At 34.6% G+C, this 25,964-nt stretch overlaps 1 protein-coding gene and 2 non-coding genes across 4 annotated transcripts in view; 1 reads left to right on the forward strand and 2 right to left on the reverse strand.

The window, feature by feature from the left end:
- LOC123314588 (NAD(+) hydrolase sarm1) overlaps positions 1 to 24,688 on the reverse strand; it is a 78,434-nt gene extending 53,746 nt beyond the window's left edge. Inside the window, exon 1 of one of the 2 annotated variants that reach the window (XM_044899954.1) lies at positions 24,506 to 24,688. In XM_044899954.1, coding sequence (XP_044755889.1) covers positions 24,506 to 24,559 — 54 coding nt within the window. In that variant the 5' untranslated portion in view covers positions 24,560 to 24,688. Of the gene's footprint in view, positions 1 to 19,011; positions 19,069 to 24,505 lie in introns of those variants that run through there. The other variant, XM_044899955.1, reaches the window with a different exon arrangement.
- Trnaa-ugc lies at positions 3,998 to 4,069 on the reverse strand. Its single transcript has one exon. It is a non-coding gene; the product is annotated as a tRNA-Ala (tRNA).
- On the forward strand, positions 18,556 to 18,628 carry Trnav-uac. The gene has a single exon. It is a non-coding gene; the product is annotated as a tRNA-Val (tRNA).
- Positions 24,689 to 25,964: the final 1,276 nt, after the last annotated feature.

Raw genomic sequence — 25,964 nt, forward strand, 5'->3', positions numbered from 1 at the left:
TCAAACCATTCAATTAACTCCGATACTGACCTTCCAATCCGATTATTTTTTTCATGCATGTATATAATTGTATACACAGTGCGAGTTTATAGCTTGAAATAAATTCAGTAAATCAAAGACAGTCTTTTAATTTTCTCACGGAACAATAAAAACATATCCTAGCTAATCTCCGCTGAATACGATGCTTGCTTATGTTTATTTAATAATTCACCTTTTCTGATTACTGCAAGAAGTACAAGTCTTCCTGAAGAGCCTTAAGTGTGCTTTGCAGCTTGGTGTCATCCTCTAAACGCAGACAACGGTGGATGATAAACATGAAATAAAAAGTGGATTGGCCCCCAAACCGACCCCTAGGGTACACCTAAACCTAATGTCATTGGTTTATGACCAAGAGTCCCACGTTTTACCTGAGAGAAAAGCTGCAACCTAATAGGATATTATCGGATTTAATATTGAATTGGTGTTTATTTCGCGTTCTGTCTGTCTTCCACATGATAGGGTATGGATATAACATAATTCAGAAAATCAAAGCAATAATTATTATCATTACAATCTCCGTTGTTATGTTTTGCGTCACTCTGATCAGTTTTCACCTTTTTCGGATATCCTGTTTACTCTATTATACGAATTTCACGACTTGCTCATCTGGAAAATACCAAATATGTGCACAACCTTTATTTGGACAGTTAGTGTAGATAACTTATCAATATTTCTATTCCGTCACGAATTCATAATGTACGGGTAAAATATGGAGGCGAATATATTGCAGAACATTTCAATTACGGGAAATTAATTAATTATTCACTGAGTAAACACGTACACTGATGATTCGGTAGTATTCTTTCGCCTTATTTGAATATTTTGTGCATCGAATTGATTTTCTCCGTAGCTTTATCATCATGACACTGATTATTATTATTATTTAGTTTCGTACGAAAAAATTTGTTTTGAATCATCAATACATTGATACCTTTTTCGGATGAAAATAACAACCCATACCAGATGACAAAAAACTGAATCCACATTTTTTGAATCAAATTCAGCCTATGAATGAGTTTTTTCGAATTTCGCTCGGATTGGCAATTACATAAAAATTATGATCCGTTGACAGGGTAACTCGAGTTCAAAAATTTTTGAAAGAAATTTTTTTTTACCTGATTGTGTAGAGTTAATGTTGATGGATAGCTATGTGCAATAAAAAATTGAATACCAACTAATTTTTAAGCACCTACACTGAGATTTTTGTAGCTTTAAATAAATGTGGGAACGAAGAACAAATACAGTTATACTTGTGCGATTTTACCTATATCACAGATCGATTAAAATCTGAGTCCACTTTGGTTGAGCTATAAAATTTTTATTTCAAGGTTTGGGTGAGAACTGCCTTTCATTTTTTTTTATTATCCACCTTCGAAGATAATTTATAGCTCTGACATGCCTTCATTCAGTAAAGCTGGCTTGGAATTGGTTTTTAGAATGTTTTCTACAATTCTACTTTATGTTTTTGAATTTAATACATGCCTCAACATGCTGGGAAATATAATTTTTATTCCCAAATTTTCAAAATGCTACTTCGAGTAGATTTCATGTTAAATGAAAAATGAAGAAGTGGTGGTGGTAACAAAAATACCCACTTATTCGATCTTCATACCTTCGACATACTTACACTTCAAATACAGAAAGTTCTTGAAAAAGACATCAGGTTATTCTACTTGTTTTATTCGCTGAGTCCAATAAAATTTAACAGTTTATTAAAAAATATTTTTATTTATAAATTTTCGAAGGCCAATGCATATCAGAAGAATATATGTATAAACGTATTCGTTTATTTTATTTTTGAGGGCATACATTTTTTGTGACTGCTGTGGGTTGTGGCTTAAGAGCAAAGTAGTCCAGTTTGAAATAAATGGTTCGAATTGTCACCAAGTATTCGATTGATATCCTCAAAACGTTTTGTTATCCGTTACCCATAACCTTATAGTTATGTACCTAACTTTTACAAATCATTAAATGACAGCTGTCACTGTATAAACTTGAGGCAACTAGATTGAAGTGAAAAAGCATGAAGTATTTTGCAATTCTTATGAAATTCGACTGAATCGACAAATTTTCTTATTCGAGTTTTATAAATATCTGAACGAACGCCATGTAATCCCACGTTACATCAGTTAAACATGTTTCCAGAAATGCATAACCAGGTAGCTTATTTCCATTTTCAAGAATTTCATCTTACAATGTAGTTTTCTTGAAAGCTAAGAGCACGAGTAGGTGTAGACTTTTCAATCTGCCTTAAAAGAGCATAAATGTGGATAATTCGATGATACGAAATAAACGATCAGGTAAATATGCTATAACTGGTTGGAGTCTTATGTAAACATATTAAATAGTACTATCTGGACGGAAAAGGAAATGTTTAGGGGGAAAAAATTAGACACATCTAATGATATTATCCAATAAAAAATTCAATTTGATGTTGACAGACGGTCAACATTTGAATGACAGTTCTCAAATGGAATACACCTTGACGAAACGAAAGTGAAATAGAGCTATTATTTTATTTTGGACCAACTCCTTGCCAAATATTACAATATACAGTCCTCGATCGTTTGATAACTCGTAAAATGTTTGAATGATTCAAACTTTGGGGGAATTGACTTTACTTAGCACATAAGCTTTAAAATTTTTACATTTTCTCTTCAAAATTTCTAAAACTTATCGAGCATAGTCGACGTTCCTCATATATGCTGCAATAATGACAATCTAAATTAAAATAGTCAAAGTTGAGTTGAGAGAGAAAATTCCGAAAACTTTGAAATCAAATCTGTCTAAAATGTTGCAGGTTTTTTGGCGAGTTGAATATTTTTACCTCTAATATCGAAAACTTCAATTCAATGCATTATTTCATCAAGAGGTGGTCATACCTATCGAAACCTTAAGTTGTAACATGTTATTTCGTTCTTAGAATAAATTAAAACTTAATTGCTTCATGGTTTGTCCAAAACAACCCATTACCATTATCTCGTCTGTAATTATCGAATTAAATTCGTCAATAATCTATCGATATTGAATTTGAGATCAATTCCTAAACTTCAATAATGGTTTTAATTGACACCACATTGGATTTCTGTAAACCCCCTCTGGCTTTTGACCCAATTCAACATCTACTGGAATTTTTACCAACCATAAGTTTTACGCCATTAGGCAAATTATTGTAATGATTTTCAATTACAACCATTAGACAACATTACTAAGAATTGCTATTCATTACGTTGTTTTTACTCCTCTGGTTTCTTATACCTTCGAACTCGAAGTGATTTCAAGGTATAGCCGGAAGGTAAACATATCATCATGGTGAATAATTTGGATTTGTTGGTTTTATGTATGACTTTATCAAGCAATGGTATGTCGGAACTAATAACCAAATGATAGGTACCTACCTTATGTATGCAATTCTACTGCGGGGGTTAGAATCTTTCATATCGAGTAAAATTATGAGGCTTGGGCGTAATTATCAATTACATGGATTTCTTATTCATTCAGCGTTTGAATCCAATTTTCAGTATTGATGTAGATACCATATGGAAAGGCTCATGTTTGCGTATTACCTACGCACAAAATATGGTCCTCGTAACATTTAATGGCTGAATTGAAAAGTTTACAAGAAACTCATTTCTTGTAGGTTATGTCTCGAAAATCGAGAAACTTTTACTAGGCATAAAACATATATTTCTGAACCGCCCTAACGTCCCCTACCCGCAGGTGTTATATTATCCATTCGTTACGCCACACCCTGTATATTCAAAATCGTTTCTTATTTTCCTTTTTATTTTACAGGTTTGTTCGTAGAGTGGTTCTCAACGATTGAGAACTGTACAGAGAAATTCCATTTTAGAAGCCTCATTACATAGGTATACGCGAATTACCCACGTTAATTTTGGAGCAGTGTACTTGGAGTATCTTCTTCGACGATTATCGATATAAAAATATCAAAACATTTTGGAGATGCCGGGGATCGAACCCGGGGCCTTTCACATGCAAAGCGAACGCTCTACCACTGAGCTACATCCCCACGATAGTTGGCCTAAGTAACAGGTGCGTAATGACAGGTATTTTATACCATACTGTTCCACTTTTACTCACTGGTGCAACGATGGCAGTTTCAATAAGTCGTTTAACCAAAAATTGTCTATATAAAATATCCAAGATGGCTGAGATACAACCCCTAGAAGTTCGACGAAATTTCATTGAATTTCAAGTACGGGACAGTGGAAGGTGATAATGAATGGTTCAGTAGCAAGTTCATCGGATTAGATGCATCAGGTCACTTTTGAGAGAATCATAATTGTTGTATCTAGCAATTTAGGGTGAACAAAAAATGTAGAAAATCGAGGCAGTTTCTTATAAGTGCTTACGTTAGTTATGTTGAAAAAATGCTATGATGTTTCCCCATTTCATCCCATTTTTACGACGATTGTTGGAATGTTCGAACAAGAAGATTTTGATGCCCATTGTGAAAAAAATCGTGAATAATTTAGACGAATTTTATTAGTGAGATTTTGAAGTATTATTCTATTTTTACACTTGTGTCCTAAGTCTCTTCAGTCAGTTGGAATCGAAATGAGCCATTTCATAAAATCGTGTAAGTTACTAAAAAATAACGACAGCAATTCGGCAATCCTAAGTTTCCATTTTCATCAACACGTAAATATCGAACGAGCCAATAACCTAAACGAAACCACATGGTCGAAGGAGAGTTTTTTCCCACTGCTCTGCGATAATTCAGCTAACAAAAACATTTTGAAAGTTTTGTATACCTAGGTGATTTTTGGTGAAACGCTTCATTTTGACCAGTTCTACCTTCTGATGAAAAAAAGTCTCACTTTCATATAGGTACACCCTGCATAATTACTTTATGTATGCTCGGCATGAAGGTATATTCTAGAATGAATAAGGTTCATTCATTCTAAAGGTGCCTACCTGAATAGTAATCAACAATAAAATTAAGTTAATTACGAATATTTGATACCTCTGCCATATTGGATATAGACAGTTTGAACTATCCATTTCAATCTCGGAAATTACAAGAGTTATGGAGAAGAACGAAAATATCTGAAAACATATCTCTTATATTAAGTAGAGTTGTATTTGTATTAAGCCAAAGCACTCAATGTTTCAAATTTCACAGATACTGTTTATTTCTTAAACATCAAATTACCCGAAAACGGCGCATTATACGAGAAAATATGAAGAATACTTTTATTTTACAAAACGTACAACAGTTGGATTCTTTGAATTTTTGGAATTTTGATGGTACTTAATGGTCATAATGAGAGAACTGAAAGACGTGGGTGACATTTTGTGTACGAAAAAGATTCAACAAATAAATGAAAAACTATATTCCGAAATTCATTTCATTCGATAAAACGGCTTGTGAGATAGAACTAAAATTAACATTTTCTTATGGTTCTTCAACAGCCTGTATCTTTTAAACCGAGCCGATTCGAAAAAAAGTTTAAAGAGAAAAAGTGTTTCTTTTGACCTCAAGAAACTACTGTTGAAATATTTGTAAGAGTCAAAGACTCACCCTGTATATTTTTTTCAATTCATATAAATATTATTAGATTAGGGTCATAATCCCAGCCTGAATCAGTGTCATTGACTTCAAGGAAGCCGTTAATTTTGGTGGAAATAAAATGCGACCTACCCTTTTCAACCTCTCTGAAAGAGCGTATTCTGGTAAGCAGCCGACGCGAGCATGAAAAATACACCTTTTTGGCGCCTATAATCTCGAACATATGGCGGAAAATTAAGTTTAAGCCGTTGCGGCGACAGATCCGCGAAATTTATTCACCGTCTTGCCGAAGAAATAAGTGACCGGTCCCAAGTGAGAATTTCGCGTGTGAGTTTTGCGAGAAAGGCGGATTCTCGGAAACGGATTTCGAAAAGTTCGTTGGAAACGAGCCGCGAGTTCGATTACCCATTGACCACCGCATGACTCAGTTCAGGTGTGTTCTACACCGGTTTCGTTCTATGAAACGGTAGACCTGGATGATCAATGTTTGATGAATTTTATGGGCTAGACTTGTGAGAGCACTGTTTGTTGAATTTTAATCATCGTTAGATCTACTACGAGGCATGATAAAAGCATGGGAAAATAAAATCCCAGTAGTTGATTCATGGAAATGCTTGATAGTACAGTGCAATAAGACAAGAATCCTAACATCCAGAGTTTTTCTTCAACTCCAAATTATTCTTCATAGTCCATATATTATTGGGTGTAATTTAAGTAAGGCCTTCGACTCGGTGAATCGGAGAGCGCTATGGAAAATCATGGGACGCCTTGGAGTACCCGAAAAATTCTTAGCAGTGTGTGAAAGCCTTCATACTAACAACACCGCTAGAATACAGCATAATGGCTCTACAACCGACCATTTCTTAACCAACTCTGGAATAAAACAAGGCTGCGTGTTAGCGCCTTCACTGTTCAATATTTCCGCCATAGCTGTCTCGATAATTGCTGACATAAGCATGCCTGTAAGAGGTATTGGATTAAGATTCAGATTTGTTGGAGGCCTGTTTAACCTGAAGCGCCTCAGAGCAAAAGCCAGTACAAAGTTTATCACGGAACTTCAATATGCAGACGACTGCGCACTTATCGCTAGCAGCTTAGAGGATCTACAGGTAATGTTGGCCACCTATAAACATATACCTATACGAAGCTTTAGGCCTTAGACTCAATATCGACAAAACCAAAATCCTGATAAGTCCGCCAGAAAGCCTTCAAACAGACATCAGCCTGGAGGATGAAACTCTAGAACAGGTCGAGCAGTTCAAATACTTGGGAAGCTTCATAAATACTAGGGCTAACCTAGACACGGAAATACACAACCGTATCAATTCCTAACCTAACCTAACCTAACCTAACCTAGACACGGAAATACACAACCGTATCAATTCGGCATCAGGGGCATTCTGGAAGCCAAAGGACAGAGTGTTTCAAAATCACAACCTCAATCTGAAGACCAAAACAGCTGTTTACCATATTAAACAGCTTAAACAATCGCAACAACGTCATCTAAGACAAATAATGCACATCAGATGGTTCCACAAAGTTTCATATGCATAAGTCTTGCAGCGCGCGAGTTGTATAACAATTGAGACATTGAAACATTAACGAGGGCCCGACTCAGATGGAGTGGCCACATTCCGAGGATGCAAAACACAAGACTCCCCAAGATGTATGGTGAATTCACAGAGGGAGCTCGGAAACCAGGAGGCCAGTATAAGCGGGCATCAATCCCTAAAATCAGTTAATGCCAATCATAACTGGAAACGATTAGCGTTAGACAGATCACAGTGGAGGTCTTTGGTTCACAGTTATAATGGAAACTCGAGAAGAACAAAGCGGCGGCCAGATCTGATTGGTTACTATCCATGCCCGGAGTAGTAGAAGGATCTGTAGGTCTCGATTGGGTCTTTTCAATCACAGGAGGACACACAGTCGCGAGTAGCCCTAACAAATTATAAGAGGGAGCGCCCACCAAAGTAGCGTAGCACTGACATGGCACATACTTGACGAAGGCAATGCATAAGTTTGAGATATCGCACATCTGGGTGAAGTGTCAGTTGCTCGAAATATGTCGTTCTCAGTTCAAATCTGAAATTTATGCATTGCCTTTAGGTCCTTTCGTTTGCATAAAAAGTGTAGCACTTTTCTACACTCGATTTGATTTACACCAGTGTAGAGAAAGTGTAGTTTATCTACACATAGTCAAAAGGAGATGTAGATAAACTAGACCTCCTCTACACTGGTGTAAATTCAATCAGCAAACGAATACTAAAATTGAGCGTAGAAAAGTGCTACACTTTTTATGCAAACGAAAGGACATTTTGTCATGTACGTGCCATGTCAGTGCTATGCTACTTTGATGGGCGCTCCCAATAAGTTTGATCGCACCGATAATTTTGTTTCTGCACTCAATTGCAAACAACAATGGTGTCGAGCATAACTGTAATATAGTGAATGGTTATAGATTTATAGGGGCTGTAAAAGTATAGATACATTTTTCGTATATCTTAGATCATTCTCTCTCAAGTTCTCAAAGTGGGGGAGAGCATGACTCCCATGGCCCTACACTGGAACCGCTGCATAGCTACTAAGATGCTACGCTAATGAGATTGGTCCTTTCTTAGGTCTTAGTTCTTAGGAATTCTGAATAAACCTATGAATTTCTCAGTGCGGCATTGCCTAGAGAAAGTTCAAAGTAGGTTCCCGGGCCTGTGGAAGTCCCTTCATGTCTTTTCCCTTAAAAAGCAGTGCCCCTTGGGAACATATACCATGTTCCCAAGGGGCTTTCACAATCTTTTCTTCTACTCATAGCATCGTTTCTTTGAATGAGTGCTGTGAAGACAATTTGGATCAATTCTATACATATTGCATCATTAACAGATCTGGACGAGGATTGGTTATTTTAAGAGGTTATAAGTCGGATCATTACAACTTCTATCGATGTAATTCTCCATTATCAAGGGTATACCGACCCTCGAACCAGAAGAATCGCCAATAAATGCCAACAATCCAACTTCGCATATCTCGAGTCAAACATATGATTAGCTGTAATGAACAACCTACGGAAGATGAATAACAATAATGATACGATGTAGTGATTTGCCGAATTTCAAGGCTGCCGCAAACCATCGAGTGTGCCATCTCAATGAGAGGGCCCTCTTTATCTCTAAAACAACGATCCATCATCTTTAGTTGTACGCCCGGACGGTCGACTGTTCTTTGTAGGAGGACGTATTATTTTATTTCACTTATGGAAGTGGCCAATATACTCTCGGATTGTTTCGCGGGCCTGGATCGCGTGGGCGGCGGAAATGTTTACCTCGTTTCGGGTTGCAAAATGGCGTGTGGGTCGTCCAAGTTGCTGTACACACGAAAAAATCTACTGGTTTCGCGTATTGATACATTGAGGCAAGTGGGATTGGAAAAAATCGGGGTAAAAGTGGAGCTATAACTTACTGTAAGGTAAATAGCGCAGTCGATGACTCAGTACGGTTATCTTCAGTTGGAAAACAGGATCAGCTCTCGAGGAACGCAATTTCAGTTATGTTTTTAGTAACCGCGGAGTTGGCGACTTTGTTGAAGTCCTAACATGTTAAAAATGAAATGTTAGATTTTTATGCAAGAGTACGCTGTATTAAGTTGTGAGAAACATTTAAACTTGATGAGGCTCTAATCTATTTGAGATATTGAGCCTTTTATAAAAATCCATATATTATGTACCAGTCAGTCTGTTGTCCTTTTTGCACTCGGAAATTCTTCTTCGAGTAGTATCTAGATCATTCATTTGAGTGATATTTGAATACAAGATTTTTATAGAATGTCAAATATGATTCAGTAAACTTATCTCTAATCTGCATAATAATAGGTACTGATAATATCTGTAACCCCTTGCACCAAACTACTTTACAACTGTTAACTTTGAATTTTGTCAAATTTGATTCGAAAATTTCATATTGTGTGGTGTAATAGAATGCAATTTTTCGTGCAGTGCAATAATTGATTTGAAAAGTGAGAAGTCCCTCTTATTTTAGCTCGAAAATATTGGACTGGTTTCCTTCAAACAGCTATTTATAATACCAAATTATTATGGTGACTGTTATTGGTCAGGAGTAGGATTGAATTCCCGAATTTTCAAAGATGTTTCACTGAATTTTTTCTGTACAAAACAGAAAACTCCTGCGGTGTGTTTTCATTTCAATTTACAATGAAAACATTGTGTTTAATATGAGCCGATCAATGAACGTTACCAATACTCAGAAAATAATACTTGGAATTATCCGTATACAGGGTGAGTCTTTGACTCGTACAAATATTTTGACATTTTGAGGTAAAAAAAACACTTTTTTCCTTTCTGATTCGGTCCTGATAAAAAGATATAGCCAGTTTAAGCTTTCATAATGAGCTGTTCCACCCCTGGAAAAACCAAATTACCTTCAGAATAACTAGCTAAATCTGTGACACTACACATCTGTGGATCTTTCAAACAGAGTTGTATTCAGTCAAAGTACCCAATTTCACAGATACTATTTAATTTTTGAACATCAAATTTCTCGAAAACTGCGCATTATACGAGAAAATATGAAGAATCCTTTTATTTTACAAAACGTCGGAATATTCATTAGATAGCGTCTAACTTAGTTTCAAGAGTTGGGTTCTCTGAATTTTTGCTATTTTCATAGTATGTAATGATCTTGATGAGAAAACTGGAAGACGTGGGTGAAATGTGTTCGAAAAAGATTCATCAAATAAATAACAAACTATTTTCCGAAATTCATTTTATTCGATAGAACCGTATGTGAGATAGAACTAAAAATAACATTTTTAATGGTTTTTCAACAGCCTGTATCTTTTAAACCGAGCCTATTCAGAAAAAATGGAAAAGGAAGAAATTTTTTCTTTTGACCCCAAGAATCTAGTGTGGAAATAATTGTACGAGTCAAAGACTCACCTGTATAGGGACGGATATTTCTGAGAATCTCACCCGGACACAGACTTCAATAATAGGATAAACGATAGAATTGATTAGGACAATGAATTCTTGTTCCATTCTAATCGTTTGGGGAAATTTTCAGAATTCGAAATCACATTACTGTCAGAAACATCAAGCCTTTTCAGAGATTGGTGCCAAGGCAACTACATACCACTCTTTAAGACCCGTTTGCACCAAACGCACTTAATGTTAAGTGTCCCTTAAAATGAACCCTTAACTTAAATTACGTTGCACCAGCTGTTAACTGACATTTAAATGGCTAAAGCTAACCTTTAATTTAAGTGCTCCTGTAATGACCACTTAAATATTAGAGGGCGGGATTCTAACCTAAAATAATTTGTTAAACTGGCTACTGAACCCATTTTTTATAGATTTTGAAAATTGAATGAATTCATTACTGAATACCATGCCTTTTCTTTTATTGTAATGCCATCAGTCTTTTTATTTTCAATTTTGTGTCACAAATCATACTATAGTTAGCAACAAACTATTTTCTTCTGTTGAGAAGTTGAGTGCTCTTTGTAGATTGCTGCTTGACAATTATTCACCTATTCTTACTAACAAGTACAATAAGGACATTTTCTTCCCTTTACTCTTCAACATTAATGAAACAAATTCACACAAGACCTTACAAAGAAAGTATGTATTGTACTCATATAAACTCAGGTACCTTTTATTTGACAATCCATATCATTATCAATAATAATGCTAATTCAAAAACAAAAAGTTGTCACTCTTTGATATATATTAATTTACTTGAAACTGACTGTTAGGACAATAAAGTTAGGTAAATGACTACGATCATCGGCAACCGGCCAACCAATGAAATAGCTTTACTGGAGTAGGATGAAGTTGCACCGAAATAAAAAACAGAAATATCACTAGATATAAAAACTTAAGGACCCCTTTCTTAAGATTCTGTTAAGCCACAGTCATGCAACTGGGAATAAAATTAAGCGTCCATTAACTTTACACGACACTCAGTTAAGTACTCGTTTTAAGGGGTATTGGTGCAAACGGGCCTTAAACACATATTTTATTAGAATATTTTGAGAACTTCATGTGCCCTTGTGTAAAATTGGCCCCATCTTCAAGTTACGAATTCTTAAAATTTATCGTTGAATATTATGAACTAAACTCTGAGGTTCATCTAATGTCTCCATTTAATTCGGATGGAATGCTATGAAGCATACGGAAATTCGATATAAAATATCATAAATTATCCGTTACATTATCGAGCACTCTCGAATTCTGGGGAATGCTATTATGAGCGTTCAAAATATTTTCGTGTTGAATATTGAGCTCAACAAAAAGCTCTTTGTTCCATTAAGCGTGGGCATTTTTCAATGCGATGTGATTTATCGTGCAATACTAAGGATGATTGATTTCATTCATTTAACGCCATGTAGGGAGGGTTTCGTAATTTGAGGAGTAGATACTCAAATTAAGTGTGTCAGTTGTCGTGTTGTTATGTGGAAAGTATCCACCTATCTCGCGCTTATTTTCGTTTTAGGAAAACACACCTTGGTTTCGAAATGTGAATACATTTCTGTGGAATAGATTGATTGAGTGTTAGAACGTTATCTACGGTTAATTATTTATTTGGATAATGAGCTGACAATTTTGAAATAGACCTATATACTTAGAAATCTTATAAATTACTCAAGTATTCGGAAAACCCGATTTGTTTCTAAGAGTCTGCGATATCCGCTAGTTCAAACTATCAAACTCTTCAAATCCAAATTCTTCATATATGTAGGACCATTGTCGATCCATAAATTTAAATGAAAATGCACGATAATTCTTAACCTCGTAATGATAATCTTGCAACTCCAACTAAAAATTATTTGGTCAGTACTATTAGCTAGTTTGAAATAATGAAACATTCTCTTCTAAATTTCGTGACCAATAATTGATTTTCCTAGAAAGCCAGGAAAATTTTTATGAAAATATCTCATTCAAAGGTGGTATCCTCAGATGAACCTCCCAAAGAAAATCCTGCTCTGAGAGATAAGTACAAAGGTCGCCTAAAAGAAAAATAACTTGAACAAATTGACCTACTTCATAGGTATATTGAGCTGTATATGCAACATTTTGCAATTGACTTGCGAAATTCATTCATAAAATATTAAGAATAAATTGTACAATATTTATTCAACTGGCAATATGTATCAATAGTCTTGGTTCGTTTTGAATTTACGTTAATAATATAAACTTTATACGATTTATCATTGAGAAATATCCAGCTGGACAGCGATTGAATAAAAACTTGTATTGATTTGCATTTGGAATGAAATTGCCACCTATTGCAGGTTAAGTAATGCGGTAGGTAATTTTAGATGCACCTCAGGCCTCACCAATCTACTTGGATTTGAAATTGACTCTGAAAAATTTCGTGAAAAATGAATTTTACGATAAATTACCATCATTTTAGTCTAATGATTGATGAAAACATTAACTGAGAAAAAAAAATCTAATTCTTTGAAACCGAATGACACAAATTATCTTGTTAGTCTGCCTTGATAAGTTCTATCCTGAATTTGTGTTTGAGAATGCTTATACAGGGTGACACAGCTTGCATGATCCACAACTTTGTTTCTATCCAAACTATCGACTGAATATTTTTTTGAAACTATGGGTTCGACAATGAGCACATCCTAAAAATATTTTCATCTATATACAGGATGAGCGATAATAAAATAGACACATAGGTTCTGGTTTTTCAGATGGCGACCCCTTATTTTTTTGCATTTTTGTATATACCACTAAATTGTCGAAATAACGCACTCCAGTTTCATAGAATGTATGTGTTGAAATAGCATCTTGAATGAATAGATCAATTCATAACTTCATAACCGTTCAACATACTCAACCATTTATTCCAGTAGATTCCATTATCTGCTACAATAATAATAGCAATAATTCAAATGCATTGCAATTTTAAAGTCTCTTTAATTTCGAAACTACTTTCAGTTCGACAAAAATGACTGAAGACAGTTTTAAAATTTAAAAAACCTTTGAAATTGATCTTGAAAGTGGCTGTTTGTGGAAGGCAATTTGAGTGGATGTCAACTTTCTTGACTTGAGAAATTTTTAGGTGAAATCAGCTTAGGAAATATCTTGTGTTGATTTGCAAAATTATCTACAAAATAAGTACAATATTACCAGCAAGAATTTTCTGTTTTGTATTAAAATTTGAAAAATAGTGTACATAATCGCATTTTACGGATGCAAATAGTTTATTGCTATATTTATTGATGTATTCGGTGAAACATCTTTGATCTTCAGGAATTTGATATTTATTGTTATTCTACATAAACTTTTTCGTTAATTTCCCGAATAATTTGAATATTTCATAACATGATAGTCTGATTCATCTAGCAATAAATCATCTTAACATCGAATAACATTCATGGAAGTTATTCGAAGTATTTTCTGTTGAGACATAAACAATGCAAATCTGATCTCCCAAATATAAAATGCAACATATTTTTTGGGAATTATGAATATAAATATTAGTTGAACATTTTTAGTTTAATCTATATAAAAATTATTTTTGTCAAAGACTGTTTATGACACCCTTTCCATTGGAAATTAAGTTACCAAGGTAGTCTATACCGAGTGTTTCGAAATGAATGCAATTATTTTTTGATTTATCCAGGATGCTCCCCCTTTCGGAGATGCAGCCCCCTAAATTTCACCCCAAAAAATAGACTTTTCTTTTTATTTCAGATCTGGTCATAAGAATTTGGTATACAGCAGTTTTATGATATGACAAATCTTTTAGTGCTACGTATTTTTGCTTGAAGATACTGGGCCATACAATGTCTTCAGAGTGACTGAATTAACCGCGTATTAGAATTCCTTTAACAATATTTTGTTAAACCGTTAGAAAGCCCATTCAAATTGAAAAACTGTAAATTTTTTTATGAAACCCAAGATTTTTGATAAGAATCCAAAAATTTGTTAAAAAATTCTCAATTGATTGACTTTCAACCGTTTCAAAAATGTCCTGTGTACCTACCAAAGTCAGTAATTTTCGTATAACTACGAAAGAGGGGGCCTAATTTTGCTTGGAGAATCTGAGACCAAATTTTTTCCCATTGATTTCGGGACACCATGTATACTGAATATAGTATGGGATCAAGCAGCACATAAGCCATTAACAAGTTTTGAAATCAAATTAAATGAATTTATTCCAGAAATTGTGTTCATTCAATTTCGCAATTCCACTTTGTTGTTATTTGCTCCGTGTTGTAGTGATCATTGAAATTTACTCAATTTGGGTAGGTAATATATATCTACACATTGAAAACCAATGGGTCTAACTCAATGAAGAAAATTTCCTCAAAAAATAATATCTTTCAACATTTAGGGGAGACTAGGGAGCATTGATACATGGGGAGGCTTGATACAGGCTTATATCCGCGATCTGTAGCCGTTTTCAAAAGTATTATACTAATGAACACTATTCTTTGGCAGAGGGCATTGCGTGACGTTAATATGTAAGGCTAACAGTAGTTTGTTTGTGAAATATTCAACGAAGAGTGTTTCGAGGTGAGAAATTGTATGTTTTTACTCAAGTTAGCTAAGGGTTTTATGATCATGCATTAATTCTTCGGCATAAACAAACATTTCACTGGGAAATATGCATAAAACTACTCAATTTACAGTTTTATTCGCTTTTCAAAATATATGGGTATAAGATGAAAACATAAATCACTTTAAAAATTGCTTTCAGGGAGGTTTGAGACATTTGTCGTGGGGAGGCCTGATACATGTATAATTTTCAAAAAATATTCCGTAGCTAGTTGGATAAGCCTACATGAAGGCGTCTTCACCCTCCAACATATCAAAGGGATTTTTAAAAACCGTACAATCCCCATGTATTTAACGAGGCCAACTTTTCTTGTGTGGAAGTGACTAACTGACAATTTCCTGATTTTTCTACACCTATAGGACCAAAGCAAGCCAGTATCATTGCTGACCTACCTACTGAGCTGAATAATCCTCTCGATTACTCTCCCAGTACATCGTATCAATCCTCCCATATGTGGGGAGGCTTGAGACAGTTTGCATGTTTTTGTGTTCAACGTTCTGTACAGAATAAGATGTTTATGTTTTGCGACTTCTATATTTATTTTGTTGAACGATTAATTGAAGAATTATATAATATAAGAAAAGTCCTGCTTCTTCATATAATTCCGTTTCCAGAATAAAAATTCCAAAAAACGTATCAACCCTCCCCAGTCTCCCCTATGCCCAAAAATTGTATTTATTCACCAATTTTTGATCTAAAGAAACCCTATGGTGCAAAAATGGAGGGTGCTCAATAGATGCTAGGCCCAAAGAACATTAATTTTTCAAACTACATAGCATACTTAATAACGGTCACTTAATCTGTAGTTTTTATATCATACACTACTTATTGATAAATGAATATAAGTAAAATATCTCGCATTATCTCTCGAAATATATATTCTGCATCTTCTTCATTTTTATTTATACATATACATCACGTTCGCTTCCATAGAAATTCGAAAATCGGCTGACGGTTGGCTTAGGATTTGATCGCGTTTGTGGTTCACATGGAAAGGCCAACGACATGATCCACGTGCAATAATAATGAAATCTTCGAAATGTATGAACTTTAATGAGGTGATTACATAACGCGAGAAACTAGGACTGGAGGTGAGAATCATCATACATGTCAGTTGTCTCGTTCAAGAACGTGACAAACGATATGTCGATATTTTATAAATTTTCTAAATTTTCCCCTAAATTTGAAAAATGTATAAGTATTCCAATGACGCTCCAGAGAGTCTCACAAATTGAACTGAGAAACGAAACATGGAAAATACATTTTTTTATCCAGAATTGTATTCATTACGAGATATACCTAGAGATGTTCTGAATGGAAATATGTTTAGATTTTCGAATAATCGGAATTCATTGCAAATAAAATCGAAGACTGTCTATTTTCATTTCTTTCAGATTTTCATAGTCAAAATGGCTTCCTTCAAAAATTGCAAAAATTTCAACATGTGATATCCCAATCTATGGTCAATCCGATTGTAAGCTTCAAATTCGTTATCAGCATTGATTAGACTTTGTTACTTCAACAGTGGAACATGAAAGCAAATTTGAAAATTCCGAATTTTTTATTAAAAACTGAGCAATAGATTAGAACTCCTGAAATGGCCTATCAAATTTTCTCTTCAAGAATTATGGCATTCTATTGTTAACTGTCTTAGCATTAGAAAAGGATAGAAGGAGTTTCGAAGTACCAGTAAAACGAAACAATGGTCAATTGCACTCCAGAGAGCCTTCCAAAAGGAACTCAAAATTAAAAAATGCTAAATTCGAAAACTGAATATTTTTCTGAATTGTTTCAGAGATAAACAAGCTTGCTACGAAAATAAAAAGATAGTAAGGTGTGTTAAGCAACTAAAATCTGTACCCAAATCCGGAAATTTCACTTTTGAGAAATCAAATCACAAATACAGGATGGATAGAAAATTCAACTATGGAAATACTTCATACAGCAAAACGTTTTATACCTACCTTATCTTTGTTATTAACATTCCTTTTTAGTCGTATGCACAACACCAAGACAATAAAAAGTTGCTAGTAATTTGTGTGTATTACCAGTAATCACCCACATTGGTCGATTCTCTTTATCGAACCCATTTACAAGATACCAAATCGGCATTGCGGAATGGGAAGAAAGATGCAGGATTGTATTGCTTGCTTTTGCTAATAAAATTCCCTTATCTTCTTAATAAATGGCAATCATCAACATGAGAGAGATTTTGCAGTACACACCGTACAGTATAAGGTTGAAAATTATTATTCCAACCTTATTTTCAGATGGTGTGGGAGACTCTTTTATTGGTTATAATCCAATTGTTTATTCGGAAGCCTTCATATCTGTTCATTTGGAAAAGTGCGTTTATTCATGAACATGCAAAAGCACCTTTTTGATAGAGAAATAAATTCGTATCAATAGGTTTTTATGAGGGTTGATTTTTACCCAATTATTTCATGGTGTCAAAATTTAATTTTTCTTAATTATTCCATTGTAGAGAACTGAATACAAATCCATTTTCCAATTGCCTCTATCATTAATTAAGGACCTCAAATTCACTCTTTATTTTGCATCAGTTAAAAACCACCCTGTGTGACTTGTGATTCATAAGAATCGGTTAATATTTTCTGTTTTCTGCAGTGCGCTGATTTTCTTGGAATAATTCCATAATGTGAACTTTGTTCAAGGTTCATGAATAACATATCTTTTTGATTGTTAAAATAGCCACTCGAATTCAATGCACATGTATTGTATTCACTTTAAAACGCTTGTTTCTGAGAACGGGAACACGTTATTATCATTTTGCCCAAATATCTGTAATTGTTATATCCGAAAATAGTCTTGAACGATAGGGTGGGACTCATTGATGAAGAATTCGTGGTCAAAACAACTTATATCTTACGAAGTAAAGGTGCTTGGTTATTAAGTCAAGATTACGAATAGGACCATTCAGGAATGGTCCAAATCTCGATGGTTTCGGAGTTATAAGCATCTGGAATTTTTATCAATCTCCGAAAAAGTTCTGATACAATTGAATTTAAATCCAGTACCTAACTGTAGTTGTTGAATATCGATGATAAAATTTGAAGAGGTACAGACAATTTTTTCAGATGACACTCAAATTTCGCCAGCTCCTTCAAATTCGTTATTTCACAGTCAACTTGTATTTTTCAACTAGATTTTTATTTTTGGAAATATGTAATGTATCGTTGTAAAGTATTGGAAAAGTTAGTTTGACTAGTTCCGTATCTGGATAAGTGACCGCTCTGGTAATTAATTCGAAAAAGCGCGCTTCTCTTGTTTTGTCTTGTAGTTGATGATCTATTAAAATATGTTTTTGATTTCGTTGTCAGAAGCTTTTCGGGATAACCCTTATTTTAGTTTTAAGTTGAGAAATTCTGATATCAAGGTTCCGTAGTGTAGCGGTTATCACGTCTGCTTTACACGCAGAAGGTCCCCGGTTCGATCCCGGGCGGAACCACTCTTTTATTGAAAATTTATTTTTCGATTTCACTGAGCAATCGAGTATTCGTGTCCACCCACGTGAAAGATTTTTTTTAATTATCCTTTACCAGCGACCCAGCCTTTCATGACCAGCATATCATTGATATGCTCATATCGAATGTTAGTTGGAAATTATAGGTCTACCTTGAGAGTTATCAGATGTGAATTTAAATTCACTTCTCAAATTGAATATCAAAGAAATTCGCCGGCTAATATTTCATATTGTTTAATGTTTAATGCATGAAAGTTGAAAGTTATATTGCGCAAAGATAAACAAACACCCACTAATACACACTCACAAGTAGCAACAAAAAGAAACATAATAAATCATTAAATTGTTGCACAACGTGCTGATCCTACCTCTTGGATGGTATTAGATTCGATCATTTTAGGAAGGTCCATGTCTTCAACGGTCCCACCACTGTCGCATACACTTTTACAACATTTTTACGTGAAAAATAGGTTTCACCTGAGGGATCCCGAGCTGAAGGTGGAATTTATAAATAACTTTAACGATTCAAGGAGAACTTGGTTTCGTACGTGATTAATGGAATTACCTAAACAAAGTTCAGCATATGAACTGAAGATGCATATTGTTTATTACAGTAATTTATGAAATTCATATAAATTGTTTCACAAATAGATCCTCTGGATAGGTTTCCCAGGATCAGGAGATCACATAATGAGTGTTTGTTCGCATGTTGATGTTCCTTTCGAATATGAATGAGGTAGAGGCATCTATAATTTTATGTTCGTACTAAAGAAAATTCAGATATACAGAGATCTTTTGCACGCTGCACGAAGTACTGGATTATTCTGAGTCAAAGGTATAGAAAGGAGTTTTTCCTGGTTCTTGGAAGAACATACGAGTACAGCTCATACCAAAGTACGGGAAAAAGTATTTTCTATTGAATTATACCTCCCAATAGTGATAATGTACGTGGCTTTCACTTTCATCAACAGGCAACAGGAGAGCTATTCAGAGGAGAGCTACTCAGCTTTGAAACTCCTGTGTGGATAAGGACAATGAAGCCATATTAAAATTGAGATCAGTGTTTCTGGACATAACCAAGAATTTCAAGCCTGTCTACATCAGTCTCTATTGAATAAGCTTTGGTGGTTTACCTCCAAGATGAGGAATATTGGACTTCCACAAGGCTCAGTCCTGTACGTCACCTGTATAGATGTTATCAAATCAAACTATTGGGACTTGGAGCTGAATGAATATCTGGTACAATTCTATGCAAAGAACTACTCTTTCTCGAAATATTTCTCAACTGTAACATCAGCCAGTCTACAGTTTTAGAACTTACCCCTGATCTTATATACAGAGTGTCTGGAAATTAAATGCAACGAAATTTGGACCCCCTTAAGAACCTTTTTGCTGGGCCACAATGTCTTTTGCACCACTAAACATAATCCGCGTATTTAAATTCCTTGAAAATTATTAGTTACAATAGTCTTCTGCTCTTTCTCATCTCGATTCACCCCATCGAACAAGATCTACGGAAACTGGACGCGTCCTTCAAGTTTTTACTTCCAGACTGATGTCGAGTTTCTTCTCAATCGATCCATTGTTTAGCTATAACAATTCAATTACAACCTAATTGGCCAGACTATAAATCTCCTTGGTCGGTAGGTCAGATAGGTATCTTTTCGCTCGACCTATTTTCTCCCCAAACAATTCTCTGAATGGTCTTAATGGGTTGTAGGCGTTGGTGCACCGGACGTGGATGTCTGCTGCTTTAATTTCGACTTGACGAATTTCTTCAGCACGCGCACTCGCTAATTTTTCAATTAAATCGTAATATTTGAACATCCTTAGGAGGACAACATTTGAGATTTTATTGCCTCCGGTCTCATTGAAGGCAATTGATGCATGGCAGGAGATAAAATGGAAACCATTTTGATCGAGGAAAAAACGTGAAACCCTAAATATGAATATAACAAAAGCTACCTTGTAGAAAACAAGAAAAAGCTCTAGAATAGAAATGTAGATCGAAATGTGATATAAAATAATGTAATGAACAATTGATTAATTCAATAAATTTTCCGCAAAATAAGAATGATTTTTCCCATTCTGTACTGCGAGTTTCTGAATTGATGCCAAGCTTCTTCCTCTTCAAATAATTTATTCCCTTTGAATTTGGGTTAAAAATTGAGTCCTTTTTGAATTTGAATCCAAAAAGAATCAAATAACAATACTTTACCGATGTCATGGTTGGGTTAATGAAAATAAATTAAATTAATTCGTTTCAAACAAATGCCTCCCAAAACACACACCGAACCACCATCGAAAAGAGTTGTTGGCCTCATTATACCGTTGACACCGTTCTCGCCACACCAGCATTCGCCAACTAGACTCATTCAGACGAAATCTGGACATCAAAAGAAACATTTTATCGAGGAATATTTGAATAAAGTAACCTAGTTTTATAGGGAAGCATATATGGGGGTTATTTAGAATTCAAGACGGCAAATTGTATGTCCATTAATCAGAAAGATGCATTCACACATCGTTTGTTGAATAAGTTCAAGTATCTACCCAAGATGTGGAGGCCGTAAAAGTTCTCATTCAGGGATTCTAGAAGATTTTAACATACTTATCCATCAAATTTCATCATTCAACCGAGAATATATAAAATATTCGAATCACTGTCTACGTGTCCCCCCAAATGATTTATTATTTTATTGACATGGGTTCCCCACGGTGCAGCTATACATTAAAATTCAATTGTACTGCTGAAAGGCTACATTATTTGAAAAGGAAAAATTCTCTACTTATTTCGGCCAAGGTTTGTTTTGGCACGGCATGAATAATATTTACTTATAGGTATCTTATTACTTCCTCAGGAAAATATTATTGTTTTATTAATCACCTCGAACTGAAATCTTCGATGGTAATTTATATTCAGCTCATCATAATTACAAATTTTAGGTATGTATCCAGAAAACTGAAAACTTATACTCTGTACTCATGACAGAAAATGTCGTTTCTGTTTCTGTTTGCTTGAAACATAAAAAAGATTATGCCTACCCTGTCCAATGATGAAAAATCAAAGATATTACACACGGTGTGTAATATCTTTGTGAAAAATACATATTAAATTGTCAAATGAAAGGCCATGATGGAGGAAGCGGCTCTTCCCAATGTATTGTTCGAAGAAGGAAGAATTGTATCTAGAAAACTCTTTCTAGATACAATTTTCTTTCTAGATATTCCTAGAAATCCTTTCTTTATAATAAATTGATCAATACTGAGCCTTCGGTTTTCCATGTCCGAATCATCTTAATTTTTTTTTCAATTACATGCACTTATATCGATTACAGAAAGATCTGCTGATGCATCGTGAAGTAGTTTTTATCAAGTTCAATGATTTTTTGGCCATGTCTATCAGAAATGCACATTTTAATGATTTTTCTCTTCATTTAGTATTCTCTCTTCAAATCAAACGGTTGTACGCAATTGAAAATCGATTTTTCATTACGACAAACAAGTTTTATCCGATCAAAATGCCAATAGAGCTCGTGGGTGACTGAACGCTAGTCGAACACACAGATGCAAGTTGCCATTTCTTTCAATGTTAGCCAAATTGTTGTGATCCCCTGTAATTGGATGTATTTCTGTTGGGGATCCTGATTAAATAAATAAATTGAGATATCACGTTTTCTCACACGGTACTTTGCCACTATGACACTGTTCATGAAAGTACACCACGTGCTGCAACAACGCCTATACAAAGATTATAGAGTAATTCTCTATAATCTTTGCGCCTATAGAAGACCGTCTTCATGACGTAGATTAGAGTGGTCCATGGAGTTGGAACACTGGCGAGATGAAGAGAGGAGCAATCTCCTCTCTTTAATGACTGGATGCTCTGTACTAACGAGTCTAGATATGGCCGTTTTTCTGATAGTATTACTAGTGTGGACACGTCCTGTTATGGTGAGTTTATGCAGAGTAACTAAAGAACTAATACCTGCAAGTTTTTGCCATCTGCTCATTGGAAATTGGTATTAGTTCTTAGTTCTTAGTAAATCTGCATAATCTAATCATTACACCATTGAGTGTATAAATTTTATACTCAATCATTATACGAAGGAACCACCTTTCTGTTTTACACCATTTCCAGTTGTTATTCAGAAGTAATCAATTGAAATTCAGGAAACATCACTTGTATTTCAGATTAGTCAAGTTTATTTCAGAAAACATCAAATGCATTTAAGAATAGTCAATTCAATTTCAGAGATGGTGATTTAAAATTCAGTTTAGTGACATTTATTTCAGAAATCCTCAATTGCACTTCCAGTCATTTAAGAAATCTTCATTTGTATTTTAGAAAATATCAATTGTATAATTTACAAAATATCAATTGTAATTCAGAAAGAAACCAATTGAATATGAGGAAGCGTTAACAGATAATACTGACGATGGAAAAATTTTCAGAAGAATGAAAATATTGGATAAAATACGTATAAGGTGCTCATTTGAAATTAAGACATAAGATCGCCTTCAGACTTTCTGCAACACCCTATATATGTGTAGAGAAATTTTGAACCATAAAATTAAGGGGCTGAAAAAGTTAAAGAGAAGGGGGGCATTTATAATCAATAAATTTGTACTCAACTATCAAATAAATCTTGTAGGCAGTTAACACGTGCATAACCTTGAATAAGATTCCTACTTTCTGAATTACAAATGACGGTTTCTGAGTTACAAATGATCGATCTGATTTACTATTGGTGGTTTCTGAAATTAATATGACAAAACTGAATTCTAAATGCTCATTTCTGCAATCAAATTAACTAATCTGAAATACAATTGACCGTTTCTGGAATAATAACTTGACTAGTACGAATTCCAATTGATCATTTTTTGATTACAACTGCAAATGGTCCATTATCGAGGAGGGGTGGTTTGGGGTGGAGTTTTTTTCGATGGCAAACCTAATTTATTGATACATTCAAAACCAAGAGAACTCTCAGACATAATGTATTTATCGAAGAATAAACAGAGTAGTAATAACAGGGTATTCCACATATCTAATAACATTACTTCTAGTTCCTCTGATCTAAATCCGATCGAGCATGCTTTTGGACCAATAATAAAGAGCCCTTTGATTCCCACAAATCACAGTTCAACAACTCCGAAATCTGTCACCTCAACTTTGGAAAGAAATTGAGGATTTTCTTTATAACTTTGTGGAAAGCATGCAGAGAAGATGCCAAGCAATTATTTATGCACGTGGTGGTTATACTTTGTATCTAGGTCAATCAGAACTATGAATTTGTGAAATTTTCGGAATTATGGTTTATATACCTATATTTTCAAATATTGTATTTTTGTTACTGTGCATGAATACATCATTGCCTTGAAATCATAGTATTCTGACCTGAAATATATGTATAATGTATATAATACATATTTTTCCAAGGAAAATTGGAATTCTAAAGTATGTATTAGGGGTAGTTTATAATGGGAACTGATGGAGTTTTTTATCCTGGACCGTTTTCACCTACGTAGTAAAGTCAAATCACTTTTGATTTAAGAAAATATGACAATTCCGGTAATCATGTTTCCTTATTATTAGATGTATGAAATTGTGTATAAGTGAATTCGATAGATAAATTTATTGGTTATTATAGATTACCTTTACACGCTTTCACTAATGAGTAACCATCCTAAAATAAACCAGCGAATTTATTCGAAATCTCTGATGACCGAATCCTGCTCATTTACATAATGAACGATAGCGACGAAGCAAAAAGATATATACACGAATCCTTGAAGTGAATTCTGTGAATCCAACGTTTTCACGCCAATCTCGAAGACAACAACTGTTAACTATCTTACCTTGATCGACTTGATCTCTTTTCGGCTCATGAAGCACTGCTGAATGTTCCCCATAATCCAGATTTTCTGGGAAATGTTCACATCGTATTCTCGAGTCCGTTTATTGGGGAGAAGGACTTATCCGAACGATATCGCACAGCCTCGATGGTTTCGCGAGTCATTCGTTTGAAATACGCGGAATTTTTGGCGTCGTCGCCCGTTTCTGCTCAACATTCTCAATGAGGGGCTGAGTGGGATTCAAAATTTTCGATGTACCGACCGATGTTTATTTTTTGCGGTGATTGCTAGCACGGATTGAGCTGTTTCGTTCGTACGAGAATGGTGAATACGAGGTGTATAACTTTCGCGAACGACGTTGCCAATCTGTGAAAAGGATATTGTCCTGGCTTCTTGGCGATGAGTTCATTGAGGAATCACGACTTATTAACTATGCATTATTATCGATTCTATTGTATCTGGAGATGTTTATGCACATCTAATCATCCAAATGAGATATATTTATAACTACTCTCCAATCACCTAAGGATAAAAATCAACCAATAAGGATTTAATTCCTACAAAAGGCTTTATTTCTTTAATGGCATTCCTTACACAGACTATCCTAGTTTTTTCAACAAATCCTTCTATCATAAAATTGTAGGTGGCTAAATTCTGCGTCGAATGCGACCAAAGCTTTCTATTCCAATAATTATTGGGTCACTTATTGAACCACCACTAAAATTGTTCCTTAGAAATATGAATCAAATCCTTCTTGAGGACTATGAGAGCAATATGAGGCTATGAGGACCAATTTTCCATCAATACTCTTCAGTTTTTCAGCTTATCAGAGCGCTGTTTCTTCTGCTGCTAACATCATCACAATAATTTGTTTTTGTTTAGGTGCTATGGAGAATTTTAAACTCTTATCGAGAAGTGAGGTTTGATAGAGTATTTTTTTAAATGACTTCGTCTTCGTATATTGGTGTATATCTTCTTTATTTTCTGATCTATGTTTGAATTTTCTTTTGTTGTTTCTACTGGAAGCAAAGAGTTGAAACTCTGCTGGAATGTTTAACTTTAGGAAATTTGTTCTGTTCTCTGTATATATATAGAAATGTCAGCGAAAAATTTTTTTTTCATGTTAAAATGTTCATCATTGTGGTTTTTGTTGGCGCATTTATAATCACGCACAAAATGATAATGTAGAACACAAGGCAACATCGAGAATCTGAAAATGACGAATCAATGTAGACTTCAGCTGGTTAGGAGGTTGTTTTCTCATTTCTGTAACACCGATAAGTAAATATCGTTGAAACTCCTTTTTTATTCACTACCGTTGACTTGTCTACGTAATTGGCGAGAAAATAGGAAACTAGTTATACACTTCTACTGCCTACTGAGCCAATAAAGGCTTTGATGCCCAATACACATTGTCTTTCATTCAATTTTGCGATATCGAAAACGAAACAATATCCAAATA

This window comes from Coccinella septempunctata, chromosome 5 (assembly GCF_907165205.1).
Source record: "Coccinella septempunctata chromosome 5, icCocSept1.1, whole genome shotgun sequence".
NCBI lineage: Eukaryota > Metazoa > Arthropoda > Insecta > Coleoptera > Coccinellidae > Coccinella > Coccinella septempunctata.